The sequence below is a fragment of the Aspergillus nidulans genome, chromosome I (assembly GCF_000011425.1).
Source record: "Aspergillus nidulans FGSC A4 chromosome I".
Taxonomy (NCBI): domain Eukaryota; kingdom Fungi; phylum Ascomycota; class Eurotiomycetes; order Eurotiales; family Aspergillaceae; genus Aspergillus; species Aspergillus nidulans.
Genome location: NC_066257.1, coordinates 2,793,454 through 2,807,881, shown reverse-complemented (window position 1 = coordinate 2,807,881; position 14,428 = coordinate 2,793,454). Strand labels below are relative to the sequence as shown.

The 14,428-nt window shown below is 50.1% G+C and overlaps 5 protein-coding genes across 5 annotated transcripts, besides 1 other annotated feature; all 5 read right to left on the bottom strand.

Moving 5' to 3' along the window:
• Nucleotides 1–14,428: part of a sequence feature (contig 1.111 1372..62418(1)) that runs on past the window's edge.
• ANIA_06690 (putative mitochondrial carrier protein) lies at nucleotides 203–1,270 on the bottom strand (the record flags this gene model as incomplete). The annotated part of the gene is made up of 3 exons (XM_659202.1): nucleotides 203–918; nucleotides 976–1,215; nucleotides 1,249–1,270. The coding sequence occupies 3 exons, from the start codon at nucleotides 1,268–1,270 to the stop codon at nucleotides 203–205; spliced, it is 978 nt and encodes a 325-aa protein (XP_664294.1).
• On the bottom strand, nucleotides 2,068–3,830 carry ANIA_06689 (uncharacterized protein). The gene is made up of 4 exons (XM_659201.2): nucleotides 3,543–3,830; nucleotides 3,467–3,484; nucleotides 3,062–3,285; nucleotides 2,068–3,001 (listed from the first exon to the last, which is right to left on the bottom strand). Exons 1-4 carry the CDS (start codon nucleotides 3,608–3,610, stop codon nucleotides 2,469–2,471), a joined length of 843 nt encoding a protein of 280 aa, XP_664293.1. The 5' UTR covers nucleotides 3,611–3,830; the 3' UTR covers nucleotides 2,068–2,468.
• aspB (septin aspB) lies at nucleotides 4,090–6,973 on the bottom strand. The gene is made up of 5 exons (XM_659200.2): nucleotides 6,809–6,973; nucleotides 6,564–6,641; nucleotides 5,986–6,258; nucleotides 5,462–5,928; nucleotides 4,090–5,402 (listed from the first exon to the last, which is right to left on the bottom strand). The coding sequence occupies exons 2-5, from the start codon at nucleotides 6,565–6,567 to the stop codon at nucleotides 4,767–4,769; spliced, it is 1,380 nt and encodes a 459-aa protein (XP_664292.2). The 5' UTR covers nucleotides 6,568–6,641; nucleotides 6,809–6,973; the 3' UTR covers nucleotides 4,090–4,766.
• Nucleotides 8,843–11,222, bottom strand: ANIA_06687 (FACT complex subunit POB3). Its single transcript, XM_050613402.1, has 8 exons — nucleotides 11,069–11,222; nucleotides 10,794–11,016; nucleotides 10,216–10,736; nucleotides 9,924–10,163; nucleotides 9,743–9,874; nucleotides 9,461–9,694; nucleotides 9,330–9,402; nucleotides 8,843–9,269 (listed from the first exon to the last, which is right to left on the bottom strand). Coding segments are annotated over exons 1-8 (1,728 nt in total). The 5' UTR covers nucleotides 11,071–11,222; the 3' UTR covers nucleotides 8,843–8,966.
• ANIA_06686 (uncharacterized protein) lies at nucleotides 11,505–12,712 on the bottom strand (the record flags this gene model as incomplete). Its single annotated transcript, XM_659198.1, has 2 exons — nucleotides 11,505–12,402; nucleotides 12,459–12,712. The coding sequence occupies 2 exons, from the start codon at nucleotides 12,710–12,712 to the stop codon at nucleotides 11,505–11,507; spliced, it is 1,152 nt and encodes a 383-aa protein (XP_664290.1).

Below are 14,428 nucleotides of genomic sequence, written 5' to 3'. Positions count from 1 at the left end.
GGGATTCGTATATACACGTGTACATAGAAGGAGAAGGGGAGGGCCATCAAGCCGGCAACAAAGGAGAAGAAAAGAAATGACTAATCCCGCAAACGCCCTACCAACGCAGCCTTCCATCCAATGCACTATATTCACAATCGAAGGTATCGTCCATCATCCACAATGGTCCCAATGGTCCCAATTATTAGTAAAAGCACGTAGCTCAAAGGGGGTTTGTGTCCTCCGCTTCGCCGAAAGCTTCGAACTGCTTGAGCAGGTATTGGTACAGGACCAGCATCGTTCCACTCTGGATGCTAGTCCAGACTCCTCGTGGGCCGACACCTCGGAACCATCCACCAATTCCCTCAGTCTTGTAAATCATCTTCAGACCGGTAAAGAACGAGGAGTTGTCCAATCGTAAAGCCCCAGACGGCGTGGGAGATGCCGCAGCCGCTGTTGCCGAAATAGACCGCGATTGTGACTGCACGCCCGACTTCGCTTCTCGCACCACCGAAGCGTTGGGTGCTGGTGCCGAATTGGGTGCGGGGTTCTGCTGCGTCTGAATCCGCGTCTTCACAACGTCCATAGGACAGGTGAGCACGCCTGCCATTCCACCCGCTGTAACGGCCGTGAAGATCTCTAACCCCAGCCCGATGTCACGAGATCCCACCCATTCTTTTGCTATTCGCTGTTCTTGCTCATAAAAGGCGAATTGCAAGGCGGAGAATGGGAGATCGCGGAAAATCGTAGCCTTGTACCCATAGAAAAGTGCAGAAAACCCTTCTTGACGAACGATTGTGCGGAAAGCATCTGCAGTAGAGCGGTAATTGTATCCGGATTTGAAGTAGGGGTTATTATAGCGGCCTTGAAGCTGTAAACGGGTCTTCGCAACCTCTGAAGGAACATAAACGACCGAAGCGGCCAGATCTGCAAAGAAACCTACATAACGACATCATAAGTATCTTGGCTGTATAAACCAACTGAGGACGTCCTTACCACCAGACAAATATGCCACATTAGCATTGATCCCGGCATCCAGCATCTTGCGCTTCGTGAACTCATAAACGCCAAAAAAAATCAATGTACCCGGAAACGAGCCCATGAGCGCAGGAGTAACGCCACCATACAGTCCACGCAGTAGCCCTTCTTGCCGATATATGGTCGCATACGACGAAGTCATCGAAGTATATCTAGGAGGGATATGAGGATCGCCCTGTTGTCGCGTCTTGACAGTATCTAAAGAATGCATAAGCATATCACCACAGGTACCACCTATACCACCAGCGAGCATTGCCTGAGGGAGTCCCCGAATTAGCCTTTAACGAGATGCGCTACGCTTTCTGAAAAGAACAGTCAAGCGGACTGGAGAACGGTCAGAGCAGCGTACATGCAGATATGGAGGACGAGGTTCCTCCTCGTCGATGTCTACCGGTCCATTATATACATTTATGTCCGTCGATATCATTATCGGCGCAGTATGGGCGGCATCGCTGGGATTGGCCGGGGAGAAAGCCGGTGTGGTCGAATCAGCTGATTTCTCTGTCGTTGTGAACAGGCTGAAGACGCGCGACGTTAAGCTCATTGCAAGAACACCGCAACCCAACGAATCGTGGTGCGGGCGAGACCACGGTAAGTTGCGATGCGGCGATGCCGGGTTAATTGCAGGGAGCCACTAGGCGAGGTAGAAGCGTAGGAAGACTAGGGGAAGCGAAGGATTTTTCAGATTGGAAAAAGCATAAACAAGTGTCAACAAAATTAGAGAGGCAGGTGTATCAACATTGCAACCTTTTTTGTCAAGAGAACTTGAACTGTGATGCTGGTCGGCTGAGGCCCCAAAATTTTGGTCGGTCTGCCGTTTTCTCCGCCGCCCGAGAGCCCTTTATGCCTCAGGCACCAACACCTACAACGAGGGTAAGCCACGACCAAATTTCTGTACTCGTCGGGTACTCATATACCAGTCAATATTGCGGGTTCCGAGAAACATCTCATCAGTGTTATTTGATAATACTTGTTCTGTCCTTACTAATTGGTAGGGTTCATTGACTGTCGCTACTTCTATGGGGTCGGAGCAACGTTAACGGAATCTGACATTGACGCATTCAAGATAGGTAATAGGATGAAAAGAACAAGAAAAGGAATAACAGTAAAGTTCGGAGAGGCCATCACTCCTCACGGCCTCGGCTGTCCCCAACATCAACAAACAAACCACTCGAGTTGGTTAAACTAAACCCCAAGCTACACTGTACACAACCTCTCACAGCTTCGTCGGTTCTCATAAAGCCGTCTTCCTCGTTACCGGATCATCGTTCCTTTAAAGATTGGATTGACGGTCCTTGGGTTCGTTAAGTTCATCAGCCACAGTAATTGCCAATAAGTTCAGTTGGACTCAACGATAGTGGATAATGTGGGGTATAGAGAAAAGTCATTGGGCTGTTGTTCGCCTAATTTCACCACTACTTATCGCAATATCGTTTTGTGTTTGAAGGCCATCATTGGGGCTTCTTTCCTGCTCCGGCAGTAAAGCGGCTAACGTCGGTAGCCTGGTATGCCTGACGGGCGGCATCCTTAAAGCCCTCCCAGCCCTGACGCACCGCCGGAGGAGTGCTCTGGTGGGACATAGAAGCATCGACTCTTGCTGTAAAGTGACGGACAGCCTGCTGAACGAAAGAGCTCTGGCTGTAGCGGGCGCGGAAGAAGGTCAGATAAATGAATAGGAGGATGAAGCTGCCCTTGGAGAAGGTAAGGATGGCCAATAGCAAGCGGAACAGGAGGGCAATTTCCAGTCCAGCTACGAGATCCATGCTAGCGTCATAGTACTGCTTGACAAATCGCCCGATGGTCTCTGCCAATGGCGACTGCTTCGCGTTCGCACGGCCAGGAGATCCAGCGGGGGTGCTCGGAGGTTGGAGAGTAGGAATTAGGTGGGCGCGAGTGTAAGTTGCAACATGGAAGACGGAGTAGACGCTGAATGGTAGCAGAGCAAGCGGCACCTGGCGAGAATAGAGCCACACCAAGGCCATTCCTAGAACCGGAATTGTCAGGGTTATTACCACAAACTGACTCTGGTATTGAGACAACTAACCCAGATACTGAACGTTCTCATCGCCCGCAAGCTTCAGCAAGATGCTGGGAAGGCTCCCTTGGAGACGTCCACGTGCGACATGTCCCTTATACACAACAATTCCGTAGGTAACGGCGGCGGAGATGAACGCTAGGCGGTAAGATACCTGTGCCGCACCCGAGTAGTAGTTGAAGGTGGCATAGGAGAGTAGGTATCGGAAGACAGAGCCTAGCAATGTCACATGCCTAGAGTCGGTCAGTCAACGCTGGCCTTCCAGAACAATCCGCACGCAACCAAAAGCAGGCTGCCAAACGAGGACCACGTAAGAGACAAAATCCGATCTCTATGTAGCGATTGTCGGAATTGACTATAGCGGTCTTGAAACAAGATAGGCGATGCTGAAAGACTAAATGGCTATAGACCTACCCGATGAACCAAGCAAACCTACAGGATGACACCCAGTCAGTATCCACGCGCACAACAGGGTGAAAGAGAAACCTACTGCAGTGTCTGGGCCAGAGCCTTAAGCCTTTCGGCCAAGGGTAAATTTGACGGAGGAGGGGGAGCCATCGGGAACGATGTCGCTGACGATGTGAAGTAGTTGACGTGGAGGTGGTTGGGTGGTCTCGGTCGAGGTTGAAGAATGAAGGAGGGGACGCTGCCCGGCAATGACGAAATACTGTAAAACGGCGGGTAGTTAACTCAGACAAAGGATACAGCAAGAGATAAGAATTGAACAGAGGGTGAATCAATGTCAGGAATGATTTGTATCCGTGAGGAGGCTGGGCGGGGAGGCGGCAGTTAGTTTCGGACAAAGTTGCTTTTGGTGTGTGCCGGCGGAAGCTCTTTCTAGGAACCTGGCCTGGTTGACCATCCTCGGGAGCCTCTTGTAAATCGGCGGACCCGGTGACGTCGCATCATGATGCAATTTTTTACAACACCTTTTGCGGAATATATCAATCATAGCTGTTTAATTATATCCTGACACGCCGACCAGAGCGCGAATTAATGTTCGTCCCTACAGATTATACGCTCTCACAACCTCTATTCTGCCACAATTTCTGCTTTTATGACTTCAAATTGAGACTAGCACGACAAACTCAAGGTAACAGGTAAGGAAAACGTCAGAAAGATGGTCGAGGGTGGGCGATCTCACTAAAATGTGTAGAAGAGACAAAGGTGCAACTAATATAGAACGATAGCAGCACTGGACCACAGAAGGGGAATAGGAAGCAGGCGGGAACAAGGTATAGCGTAGGCAAAAGTACATAACAAGAAGTGAATTGTGGACATGAGGCAGTAGATTCCCAACCTGAGACGAATTGCAGGCCGCCACCTCGTGAATCCTCTCGCAATTTCAGGACCAGAAAACTTCAGCCACTGAAAACAGCCGTATCAAGCATCGAAAGGTGGCTCTTGTGGTCTGGCGCATCTCCTGTGTAAGCCCAAGGCAAAGATATTGAGGCAATCCATTTCCCTCCTTGGTCCACTCAATTAGATTCAGTCATTACTGGAAGGGGATAAGAGAGACGGGTTAGAGGGAGCGTGGAGAACGATGAAAACACGAAAAAGAGAAGGCGGAAGGTTGTGGGAGGCGCTCGATCAATCGACAAGTCGTGGAGAATCAAACGTAGAAGTTCCAATAAGCCTCCAACGACCATACACACTATCAGCTGTCTTATGGCTTTTAGGCGAAGACCGTCGGGGTTTCCGACTAAGCGTCTGTTTAACGAAGAGAGAATCCCTTCCTCTTTCCCTTTTCTTCGAGTGGCCGTCCACTCTCGAGGCGGGCTTTCTTCTCTTCTAACTCTGCGCGTTGGCGATCCAGTTGTTCTTTCATCTCACGATGTCGAGCGTATAATTCGTCTTCGCTCTGTTTCAGTTTGCTTTCCTTCTCTGCTACCTTCTGTTGGAAGACCATCTTCATTTCTGCCTCCATCTTGGCAAGCTTCTGTTCGTGCAGAGCACGCTCCTCTTCTTGCTTCACAGCAGGGTTGACTTCCTTGAACACGCTTGGGTCTTGGGCGACACCCATCTGAGTAAGCTTGTCGGAGCGGTAGTTCTCGTACAGATGGTTGTTAGTGTGCTCCTTGAGCTCTTCCATGTGGGTGCGAATAAGCATCTGGCGCAGCTTGACGAAGTCGCAGTGCTCCTCGTTGTCGACCTCAATGATACCCCAGGGGTAGCTACGGCCACGGACCTTGCGGCCATCGGATGTAGCAACCTCTGAGTTGGCACCGACAACGGCAAAAGGAACCTTCGACATGATTTCTTGGTTTTCTGCGATAGTCTCTTCGTCGTCAAGTTCGTAGCGAGGCCCTTCGAAGATTTGAATCGAGTGGTGCTGGATATCGGCGAGAATCTAGGGATAATCTTGTTAGAACTGAAGTTCTCAAAATATTGGACTTTGCATATTCATACCCGCTTCTTAAACATGGAGATTTCATCATCCGTCAGAGTATCAGCCTTAGCGATCACAGGGATAAGGTTGACCTTGGTGTGTAACCTGCGCATAACCTCGATATCAAGCGGCTTTAGAGAGTGACCGGTGGGCTGGATGAAGTAAACACAGGCGTGGATGCGGTTATCAATGATGTTCGTACGGTTGACCTTGTTTTCAGCCTCGAGGTAAGCATCGTATCTCTGCTCAATGTTTTCCACAATGGGGCGCCAGGAATCGTCGTTGTTGACAAAGTCGCCGAATCCAGGGGTGTCAACGACGGTTAAACGAAGGCGGACACCATTCTCCTCGATGTCCGCGCTGATGGATTGAATCGAGACGGTCTTGGGTATGATGTCGTGACTAGGTCCCGCGCGCTCCTTCGGAGGGTAAAGAGAAGTATTGAAAAGGGTGTTCACAAGCGTAGACTTTCCGAGTCCGGATTCACCTAGCGAGATCGTTAGTGAAATGGACTCCTTTTCGCTTCGCCTGATGTGCAACTCACCGACAACCATCACATTGAAGTTGAATCCCTTGCGGACACTCTTGCGGTGCCATTGGTTGGGAAGGTTGGCGAAACCAACATAGCCGGTTAGCTTCCGGCGAACCACGTTCTTCATATCGGTGGCAGCCTGCGCCGCAGCCTTGGGGTCCTTGGAGGTGACCGTCTGAGCATTTCCGGCGCCCATTGGGTTGCTGCGCTCGACGAAAGGAGAGCCGGGCTTGCTGCTGGGCGGGGAGGCGGTGGCAGGTGTGCCATTACTAGGAGGTGGTGAAGCTAAACGGGAGAAGATGGAGTCAGCAGCTGTATAGGCCTGGGTGCCATGTTCGGATGACAATCGTCTAATGGGCGTCGAATATGAGAAACTTTTCGGCCGCGGAAATTTCCCTGCCATCGAATGCTCGATGTTCAGAGCGTCTATCTGCGGACAGCCATGCGCACTCTGTCGTCTGGATGGGGGCATAGTTCTGGAATGTAACAGAGGGGTGTCCCGGAAGTAACAGGTGCGGATTTTTAGGAATCAAAGAATAGGCAGACGGGCGTAGATTGATAGGAAGAAAAGCTGCAAGCGCTGAGCTTACCCATTGTGCAAGGAAAAGGACGTGATATGGAAGCGAGCGTGGAGGCGTGAGGTAGCGAGCGCTGGAGAGTAAGTTCCCCTGAACAGGTTGCACCTTCTGAGTTAGCAAACCGAGTCCTTGCAGCGAGGGACGATGAAGGAGAGGGGCTCAAAGCAACAATGTCCAGCAAGTCGGATGAAACCACAACACCCGCAGATGTTCTGTGGAACGGAGGAATGGCGATGTTAAGAAAGAAGCCATCTTACCTTGGTGATCGTTGATCAGGAAAAGGAGATTCGAAGAAATAGACTGAGATCCACGAGGGAAACGGTCCGCTCAAGTGGAAATCAGATTATCAGAAAGAAAAGGAATCTTTCTAAACAGAAATCAAGCGAGAAATAAAAAGGGACGCTGAAAGAGAGAAAAGAATGGTGTAAGAGAGGACAGGGGGAAGGGTCGAAGGACTGGACCTGCGGAGAGTTGACGGGGTGGATGAAGCACTTGTCGAAGGAGCCAGAGCCGGAGGGCCAGCTAACCAAAGAAAGGGGCTCTCGATTGGGAAGCTAATTCTTAGCATCGACGCGCTTCTAGACTAGAACTACAACGGAGTCCCTCAGAGGACATATCTTTTTTTACGAATCTGATACCCTATTCTGCTGAATTCCAATTGAGGAAGTCACTCATTGACTGTACCTCATCATGGACACTGGGCGTACCTATCCGAACCCCTGAGTCCCGGCCCAAACATTAGGAGGAGCTTTCAGTACCAGACCTGCCAACACAGACCTAACCACGCAACTTCCGCTCGGCAGTATCCAATTGAACAGCGCGTTCTGATCTTTCATCCTCATAAAGGCACCTCAGTGCAGAGCAATTGAATCGTGCCAAGTGCAAATCCGTTATGTGCTACGGAGTACTCAGCTCGGAGATAGTGGTCTAGTACCCGTGTTGTGGCACAGGGACTCCGCTCCTGTGGGCAGAGGGAGGCCACCCACGACGGGCTTTTTGGCCTCAAGCAATCAAAAGGCCAAGTTTTGACGTTATCCTAGGGCTCTTCGAGGACCATGAAGATCGCTAGGATGATGGGCGGTGTCTTGGTATTCTGGCTGTCAGTATCAGGGGTTAAATTACAGGGCAAATCCCCGGAGCCAATCATTGCCACTTCAACGGCCCGCGGTACTGTCACACCAGGAATGACCTTGAATACCGCCGTTGGTCGCATTGACTCATGCAAGAAATCAGTTACTGAACAGAAGACTGGGGTTTGATATATTATTCATGGCCGCGAAGGTTGGGCCTTTACAGTCTAGGCATGTACTGCTGAACTATACGGCGGGCATCGTCTAGATCGTGGCCATTGAGCCCACTTCTTACAAAATGATTCGCCAAATTCCAGAGCTCGTCGACATCAAGATATTTTTCCTTCAGATGGCGAAGCAGAAGGGCAGCCAAGGTTACACATACGCATGTACCATGTACATGTAGTTGGAGCCTTATTCACCAGGGCCACGCAGGCACTCGTCCGTCTTTGTCCCGAGTACTAATGCAGACCGTAGAAACAGCCCGGCTCTGGACTGGGCGTTGACATCTTCCTAAGCGATGCCGTCCTACGTACTCAGTCCACAGAGCTTGGGCAACTGCTATAAACCCTGACCTAATGCAGTCCAGGGTTGAATCAAGCTCACCGCAACTTGACCTCAATTGTCATAGCTTATGTCTTAGATGGCATGAGGGAGACCAGGCCTCTTGGCCACGATGAGTGTCGAATAGCATAGAGCCATGTTTCAGACATGGCTTTGTCACTGAGACAAGTCCTGTTAGTATGGATTTCAGAGGTTGGAGAATGATAAGTGGCCGGTATCCAACCCCAAGACCACTCTTATCGGTTGTTGGTAGGTGCAGGTTTCTGAATAACTACCTATCAGATAGAGGCATTGACCCTAGGCACTGCGTGTAGATTATGCTACTATACCTCACCTGATCATGCATGCTCTTCCTACGCTGAACCGAAGGCGCTGCGGGGTAGAGGCACCAACGAGTTTTTAGTACGCTTGTCATCATGTATCTGCTCAACAAGCATGTTCGTAAATACATGTCAATGGTTCATGCACCAACACAGGAATCAACCTGGAAATTACAAGTCAGATACCTCCTGTCGATTCAGACTTCAGCATCGTGCAGAAGTGTTCTACAGTAAAAATGTAGATTGTCAAACAGTGGGTAACCACTGCCTCTGATACAGGAGTAGCTCACTTATTCTTATCTTTACATTTTAGTAATAAGCCGACCAAAAAGCAAGTCGAATGACAAAACGGGCCGTGCCTTCTACGTATCGAATATAACGAAAGCGCACTAGGAACTCCCACCCAAAACAAATACCTATGTAGTGCATATATCAAGGTAAAATACACCCAGTCCAGTCTCTTACTTCCCAGTCTTCGACTTCTTCTTCGGCCGCTCCTCCTCAGACATATCGGCGTCGGCATCCTCGTCCTCATCAACACCAGCATCGGAAGCATCATCCATCTCAGCATCGCTTCCGCTCCCGCTACTTTCATGCGCGGAGTCGTACTCCTCTGCAACATCTGAGTCCGAGTCAGCTTGAAAGTCCTCGTCAACAGACTCTTCGTCTTCGTCTGCAGAGCCGCGGTCGGGGCGGCCGCCGCCGTCCTCGTCGGAGGACATCATGTCGTCGTTGTCTAGGGCTGCGGCGATCAGAGCGTTTGTCTAGTTTCATGTTAGTATGGATGATTGACTTCGTTGGATGGGTAGGGAAGGGGTACGTACGTCGTCTGACATCTCGTTCTTGATGCGAATATTCTTGGCCTTGAAGAACTCTTCGAGGGGTTGTTGTTCCTCGCTGGATGTTGTGAGCAATGCTATCAATAAATGCACACGTTTTGTCTGAGTGAGCTTACCGATTGATGTTGCTGAACTGGTGCTCTCCCATGCCGGCTTTCAGGCTGACAGTAATATCAAACGTCCTGCTAGCTGAGATGGCACCGCCAACACGAGACATGGTGACAACAGCGACATTCTCCATCTGAATATAGGTGGCGGGCTTAGGGACAAAAATCAGGCTCTTATCTAAGAAGTACAAGAGACCTTCGTTGGCCTTGATTGAACATTTGACACCGCTGTGTCCGTGGTGGCTTGGAAGTTGTCAGCAATGCACTAGTTGGTATAACCGGGGCACTAACCTGACGAAGTCTTTCGATGGCATGATGACCTTCTTCCCTGATAACCCACGGAATATTTTCGTAATGACTTGGTGGATGGGCTCTTCGTAGCGTGGCTCCAGTTTGTCTTTGTAGCGAGTTTCGAGAAGTTCCCTATGCGTGATTAGTAAAGTACCATTTAAAAATAGCCGTGACAACGAACTCTGTCATGTTAAGCTCGAGGCTGATCTCTTCATCTAATTTCAGTTGCATTACCAGGAAAGGGTAGCGGGTCTGCCCTTGACGGAGGGGAGGCTCAAGACCAAGGACAATGAGAGTGTGTGTATCGTCATTTTTGGGGAGTAGAAAGAATTTCTTAATGGAGGAATATTGAATCTTGTAGTCGTATGTCTTTCCGCGCAATCGGAAGGAAGATTCGTACATATCGATGTCGAACCGACCTCTGAGCAGATTATTAGTACCATTCGGAGACAAAGCTGCTGCATAAAACATACCTGGGTGTAAGGTGGAGAACATCCAGGAAAGTAGCAAATGTGTCTCCAGCCACATCTCCAATCTCTGCCTTTTCCATGAGCAACTCGTAGAACAGATTGGCAGCATTCTGCTCCTCGCCGTTCTCCTCGCCTTCTCCTCCGTTCTTCTCGTCCGCGTTCTCCCCTTTAATACCATTCTCCGTCTTGACCGCAGTTCCGGGAATGTAGAAACGCATCTCGACTAGTTCATCGGGCCCAGCGGCCGCTTTCCGACCGCGGTTCTTTGTGCTCCCGGCCGGTTTGGAACCATTGGGGTCAACGGAAAGGGAGAGTTCGACAGCAACCTCGTTTTTCCCGGCGAGGTTTGTGTTGGAAATTTCGGAGTAGGGCACTTCAAACGCGGGTCGGTTCTGGACATTAAAGGCCAGTTCTGCCTTGGTGAATTCTGCTTTGCCCCAGTTCCATCCTCGGAGAGCATGTTCTCTGCTTTCCACGTTTATTCCGTACCAGATTTTGAATGCTTTGCTCAATCGCTCGAAGTCCTAGGTTTCGAATTGATTGTAAGATGTATGCTCGAATGTGCACCGGCCAAAACCTACCTCTTGGTCAAAGCCGTCGAGTTGAATAACACCCGATGAACGCGATAAGATCTTTAGCTCATATCCTTTCGCTGCTCTGCTCCATTGTGCCGCGCCAATGTTGCTGCTATCGAGTGTGAAAGTATCGCCGCCGCCAGAAGGTCGCCAACCTAGCCCAGTTTCAGCAAGTTTGCACTTGCCAGGCTGATTTGAGAGGTCTAGGTAGATGTTGTCAAAGCTCTCCCTGGAATCACAGTCAGCATTTTGGGCGGACGGACGAATTCGGTGAAGCACACATGTTGGAGGAGCTCTCGATTCACGACCGCGCGGTTCAGAGAGAACGAAGACGTGGGGGGTTGTTTATTCGGAGTAGTGCGATGAGAGAAATTGATATGAGAGGCTTTTTAAAGCCGTTTTGTTGAGGTGGAATTTTCTTGATTTTTCAAACCGAGCTCAATGAATGAATCTGCATGGATCTCGGAATCTGAGTCGCGTTGGGGTCGCGTTGGCCACTTCCCGACAAAAGAGGATTAGTGTTAATACCTCAGGCCACGAGTGTCCTCTGCAGAGCACGTCGGGACACTTAATTTACGGACTTCAAATTACGCTTTGAACTTTCAATGATACAAGGCTTTTTTTTTTCGCGCGCATATATAAGAGATGGGTGAGTTGTTAGATAGCAGAGTATATAGAAGTATGCAGAGCAACAAGCCGGAGGATGCCTTCCTGCTATCAATTGGCCTGATCAGCGAAAGACATGCTAGGCTTCGCTTGGTTCCAGACAATGTATTTGCTGATGTAGAATGGGACACCAGCATTGCCACGTCCATCGACTACATCCATCCAGGTGCCACACATGCCCGTGGTACCATCACCATTCTTGAGATTCTTACCAGGAATCGTCACAGTGGAATGACCATGGGTGACATTAGAGAAGACAAAGTCGAGATCGGGCAGCTCAGTACCACACGGATATTCCCAAGAACCGGAGGAGTCATCAGCACCCTCAACAAGGGCCCAGTAGGCAGCAGCTATGTCCGACGAAACAGATAGAGAAGCAGTGCCAGAGTCAAAGTCCATGTCAAGCGGGTCGGCGATGAAGAGATCACCTCCTGATCCAAAACTGACACCTAGGCTCATCCATTGGCCTTCGTTGCCCGAACTAGTGTTGGCAACGGGAACTTCAGTGAAGGGACCAGTGTACGCCTCTGAGTCTACATAGCCAAAGTTAATGAACCCAGTGCTGTTGAGCTTGAATGCTGTGCCGAAAATGGGTTCTTGAATGTACGGCTCTAAGCATTCCATGAAGGTGCATTGCGGGTTGGGTCGAATGGAGTTCAATTTGCCAAACCCTAAACCGACTGGTCCAGCAGTGTCGCGAGTGCCGTCGCTGCCTTCGCCATACCGCAAATCATCGCAGACCCCAAGAGCGAAGTCCGGTACGATAGCGCCGCCAATGTTGACGGTATCCCTGTACACAGGCCCAGAAGCTCCAGATCCGTCTGCATAGGCTAGGCCAAAAGTGTATCCCTCAACCTCTCGTGACGTTGAGCTGTTGTTAGGATTATACACGGATCCTCGAGTAACGGTATTCTGCTGGTCCTCAGGCATCAAAGTGCTTGCTGTCCAACTAGCTTCAAAATTAGTACCATATTCTTATGCGCAACAACGAGGTTAGGCACTCACAGGTCAGAGGAGCCGGTGTCAATGTTTAAAAAGACTTGTTGGCCACCGACCAACACAGGGAGGATCCATCCGCCACCGTTCCAAATATGATAGACTGCACCAGTATCCCGCGAGACTATGTTGTTGCTGGGAATATACCGGTGTGCAGGAGCTCGTATCCCTCGCTTTACTGGTTCACGATCTGGTACTGCTGGTCTGCCTACTACATCTGTGGCGAACAGCAGTGAGGCGAGCGCCGGAAGAAGAACGACCATGATGAGATTCAAGCAAGGCTAGTATAGGAAGCGACCGCAGAGGACAAAGAGTGAGTATGATATGTGAGATAATCATATAACTCAGGGGATCTAGCAAGTTTTTGCAAGAGTCAAAGCTTTCTTATAGGGCATACCCCTGCAGGAGCAGGCTGCGGTTCTGACTTGGGGCCATCGTTACGATGGACGAGGCTAAGCAACAGCTGAACATTCAACCTAGCAGTGATTTGCGCCACTAATTTGCAGGTCCGCGAGCTGCTGGGCTCGTTAGATAGAACATGGAATGACGATTTGCACGGCAGCTCATCTTAGCGACTCCATAGAGACGGGGGCTTTGCGCTAAGGAACAATTGGCCCCCTGGTAAACTTGGCTCCGCCTCAGCCGACAACTCGTTTGGTGTGCTGCAATCTTCGAGTCGTATGAGAGAGCAAAGCGGTAAATGTGGGGGTGCTAAACAGCTGCATGTGTCCATAATCGCTTTGGTGATCCGAGTTGCACACTTCCAAAGACAGGTGATCCTTCGCGGCGTGCTTGGGAAGAAGGGCTTCCAAATCCGACAAGGAGCTGAGATTAATATGCATGGGAATGAATCGCTGAGCCGCCTGCCTCTAAAGCATGTTCGACCCTTACGTTGTATGGCAAAGCGCCCCGCTCGTTGTGGAATGCTTCCAAACTCGTCGCGACGTCCAAAAAACCAACATATCGATCTCGTTCGCTACAATTCAGAAGGTAGCGTTTTCAGCATCCTCATCAGAAGTTTCTGCAAAGGCGCCCTTCCCTAGGTAGACATCAAGTCCTTATATCAAGTTATATCAAGAAACCCGCCAGTGTTCCGCCTGCTGCAATGACGGGGGAAAGGATACTCTACCTCTCTTTGCTAGAACTGAGAACAATACCTTGAAATACTGGATTCGGTGTCTGATACAACAATCCGTCTACCTCGGAAGCCGAACTTTGAGGCTGGGCAGCTATGAAAAGTCATGCGCTATGCAGGCTCAATTACTATTATAACCACAGGCGTAGATGCTGACCATGAGCACGTTTGCACGTATTACCGAGAACTGGCGTAGCGCTGCTGGGAACGAACGGGTAACTATCGTTTTCTTGATTATTGTTGCCTATATCGCCCCATTCAAACGCGCAACGCATATCAAGATAAGATCGATTCAAAAATCAGGCGCAGGTCGATGCCGCGGGTTGCGGTGCGGCTCCCTTGAAACACAAGCGTTCGTTTAAACTACGTTCGCTGTGGGGTGAAGCAAGGAGTAGGTCTGGCCCTTCTGAGAGGCTTAAGGTTTGATAAGCGAGGGCATGCCTCCGCCTTGAGCCCCCAAGCCTTCGATGAAAACACTGGCCTGGCTCTCGTTCCTCGATTGATGCTCTGTCGCAGTTGAGCTTTGTAAAGCCTGAGAGGTGAGAATGCAGAACTCGCAAGCTCAATTCCAAAAATAGTAGCTCGGACCGGCCAGATAACCCTAGAATATGAGGGGCACGAGTTGGGCATGATCCTTCATATTTAACGCAGTCCCGGGCGTTTCACGACATTCTGTCGGCGCTGGAAGGCCAACCAGCCTTCCATCCCTTCGGTTACCGGTTAGGAGAGGTGCGACCACTGTTGTGTTTCTTCAGCTCACAAGTCATGACGGAAAAGGACTCAGAACTACATAAGCCCCGTAGCATTGTCATAGTTGAACACTGGTGTTCGGAAAGTGTGTTCT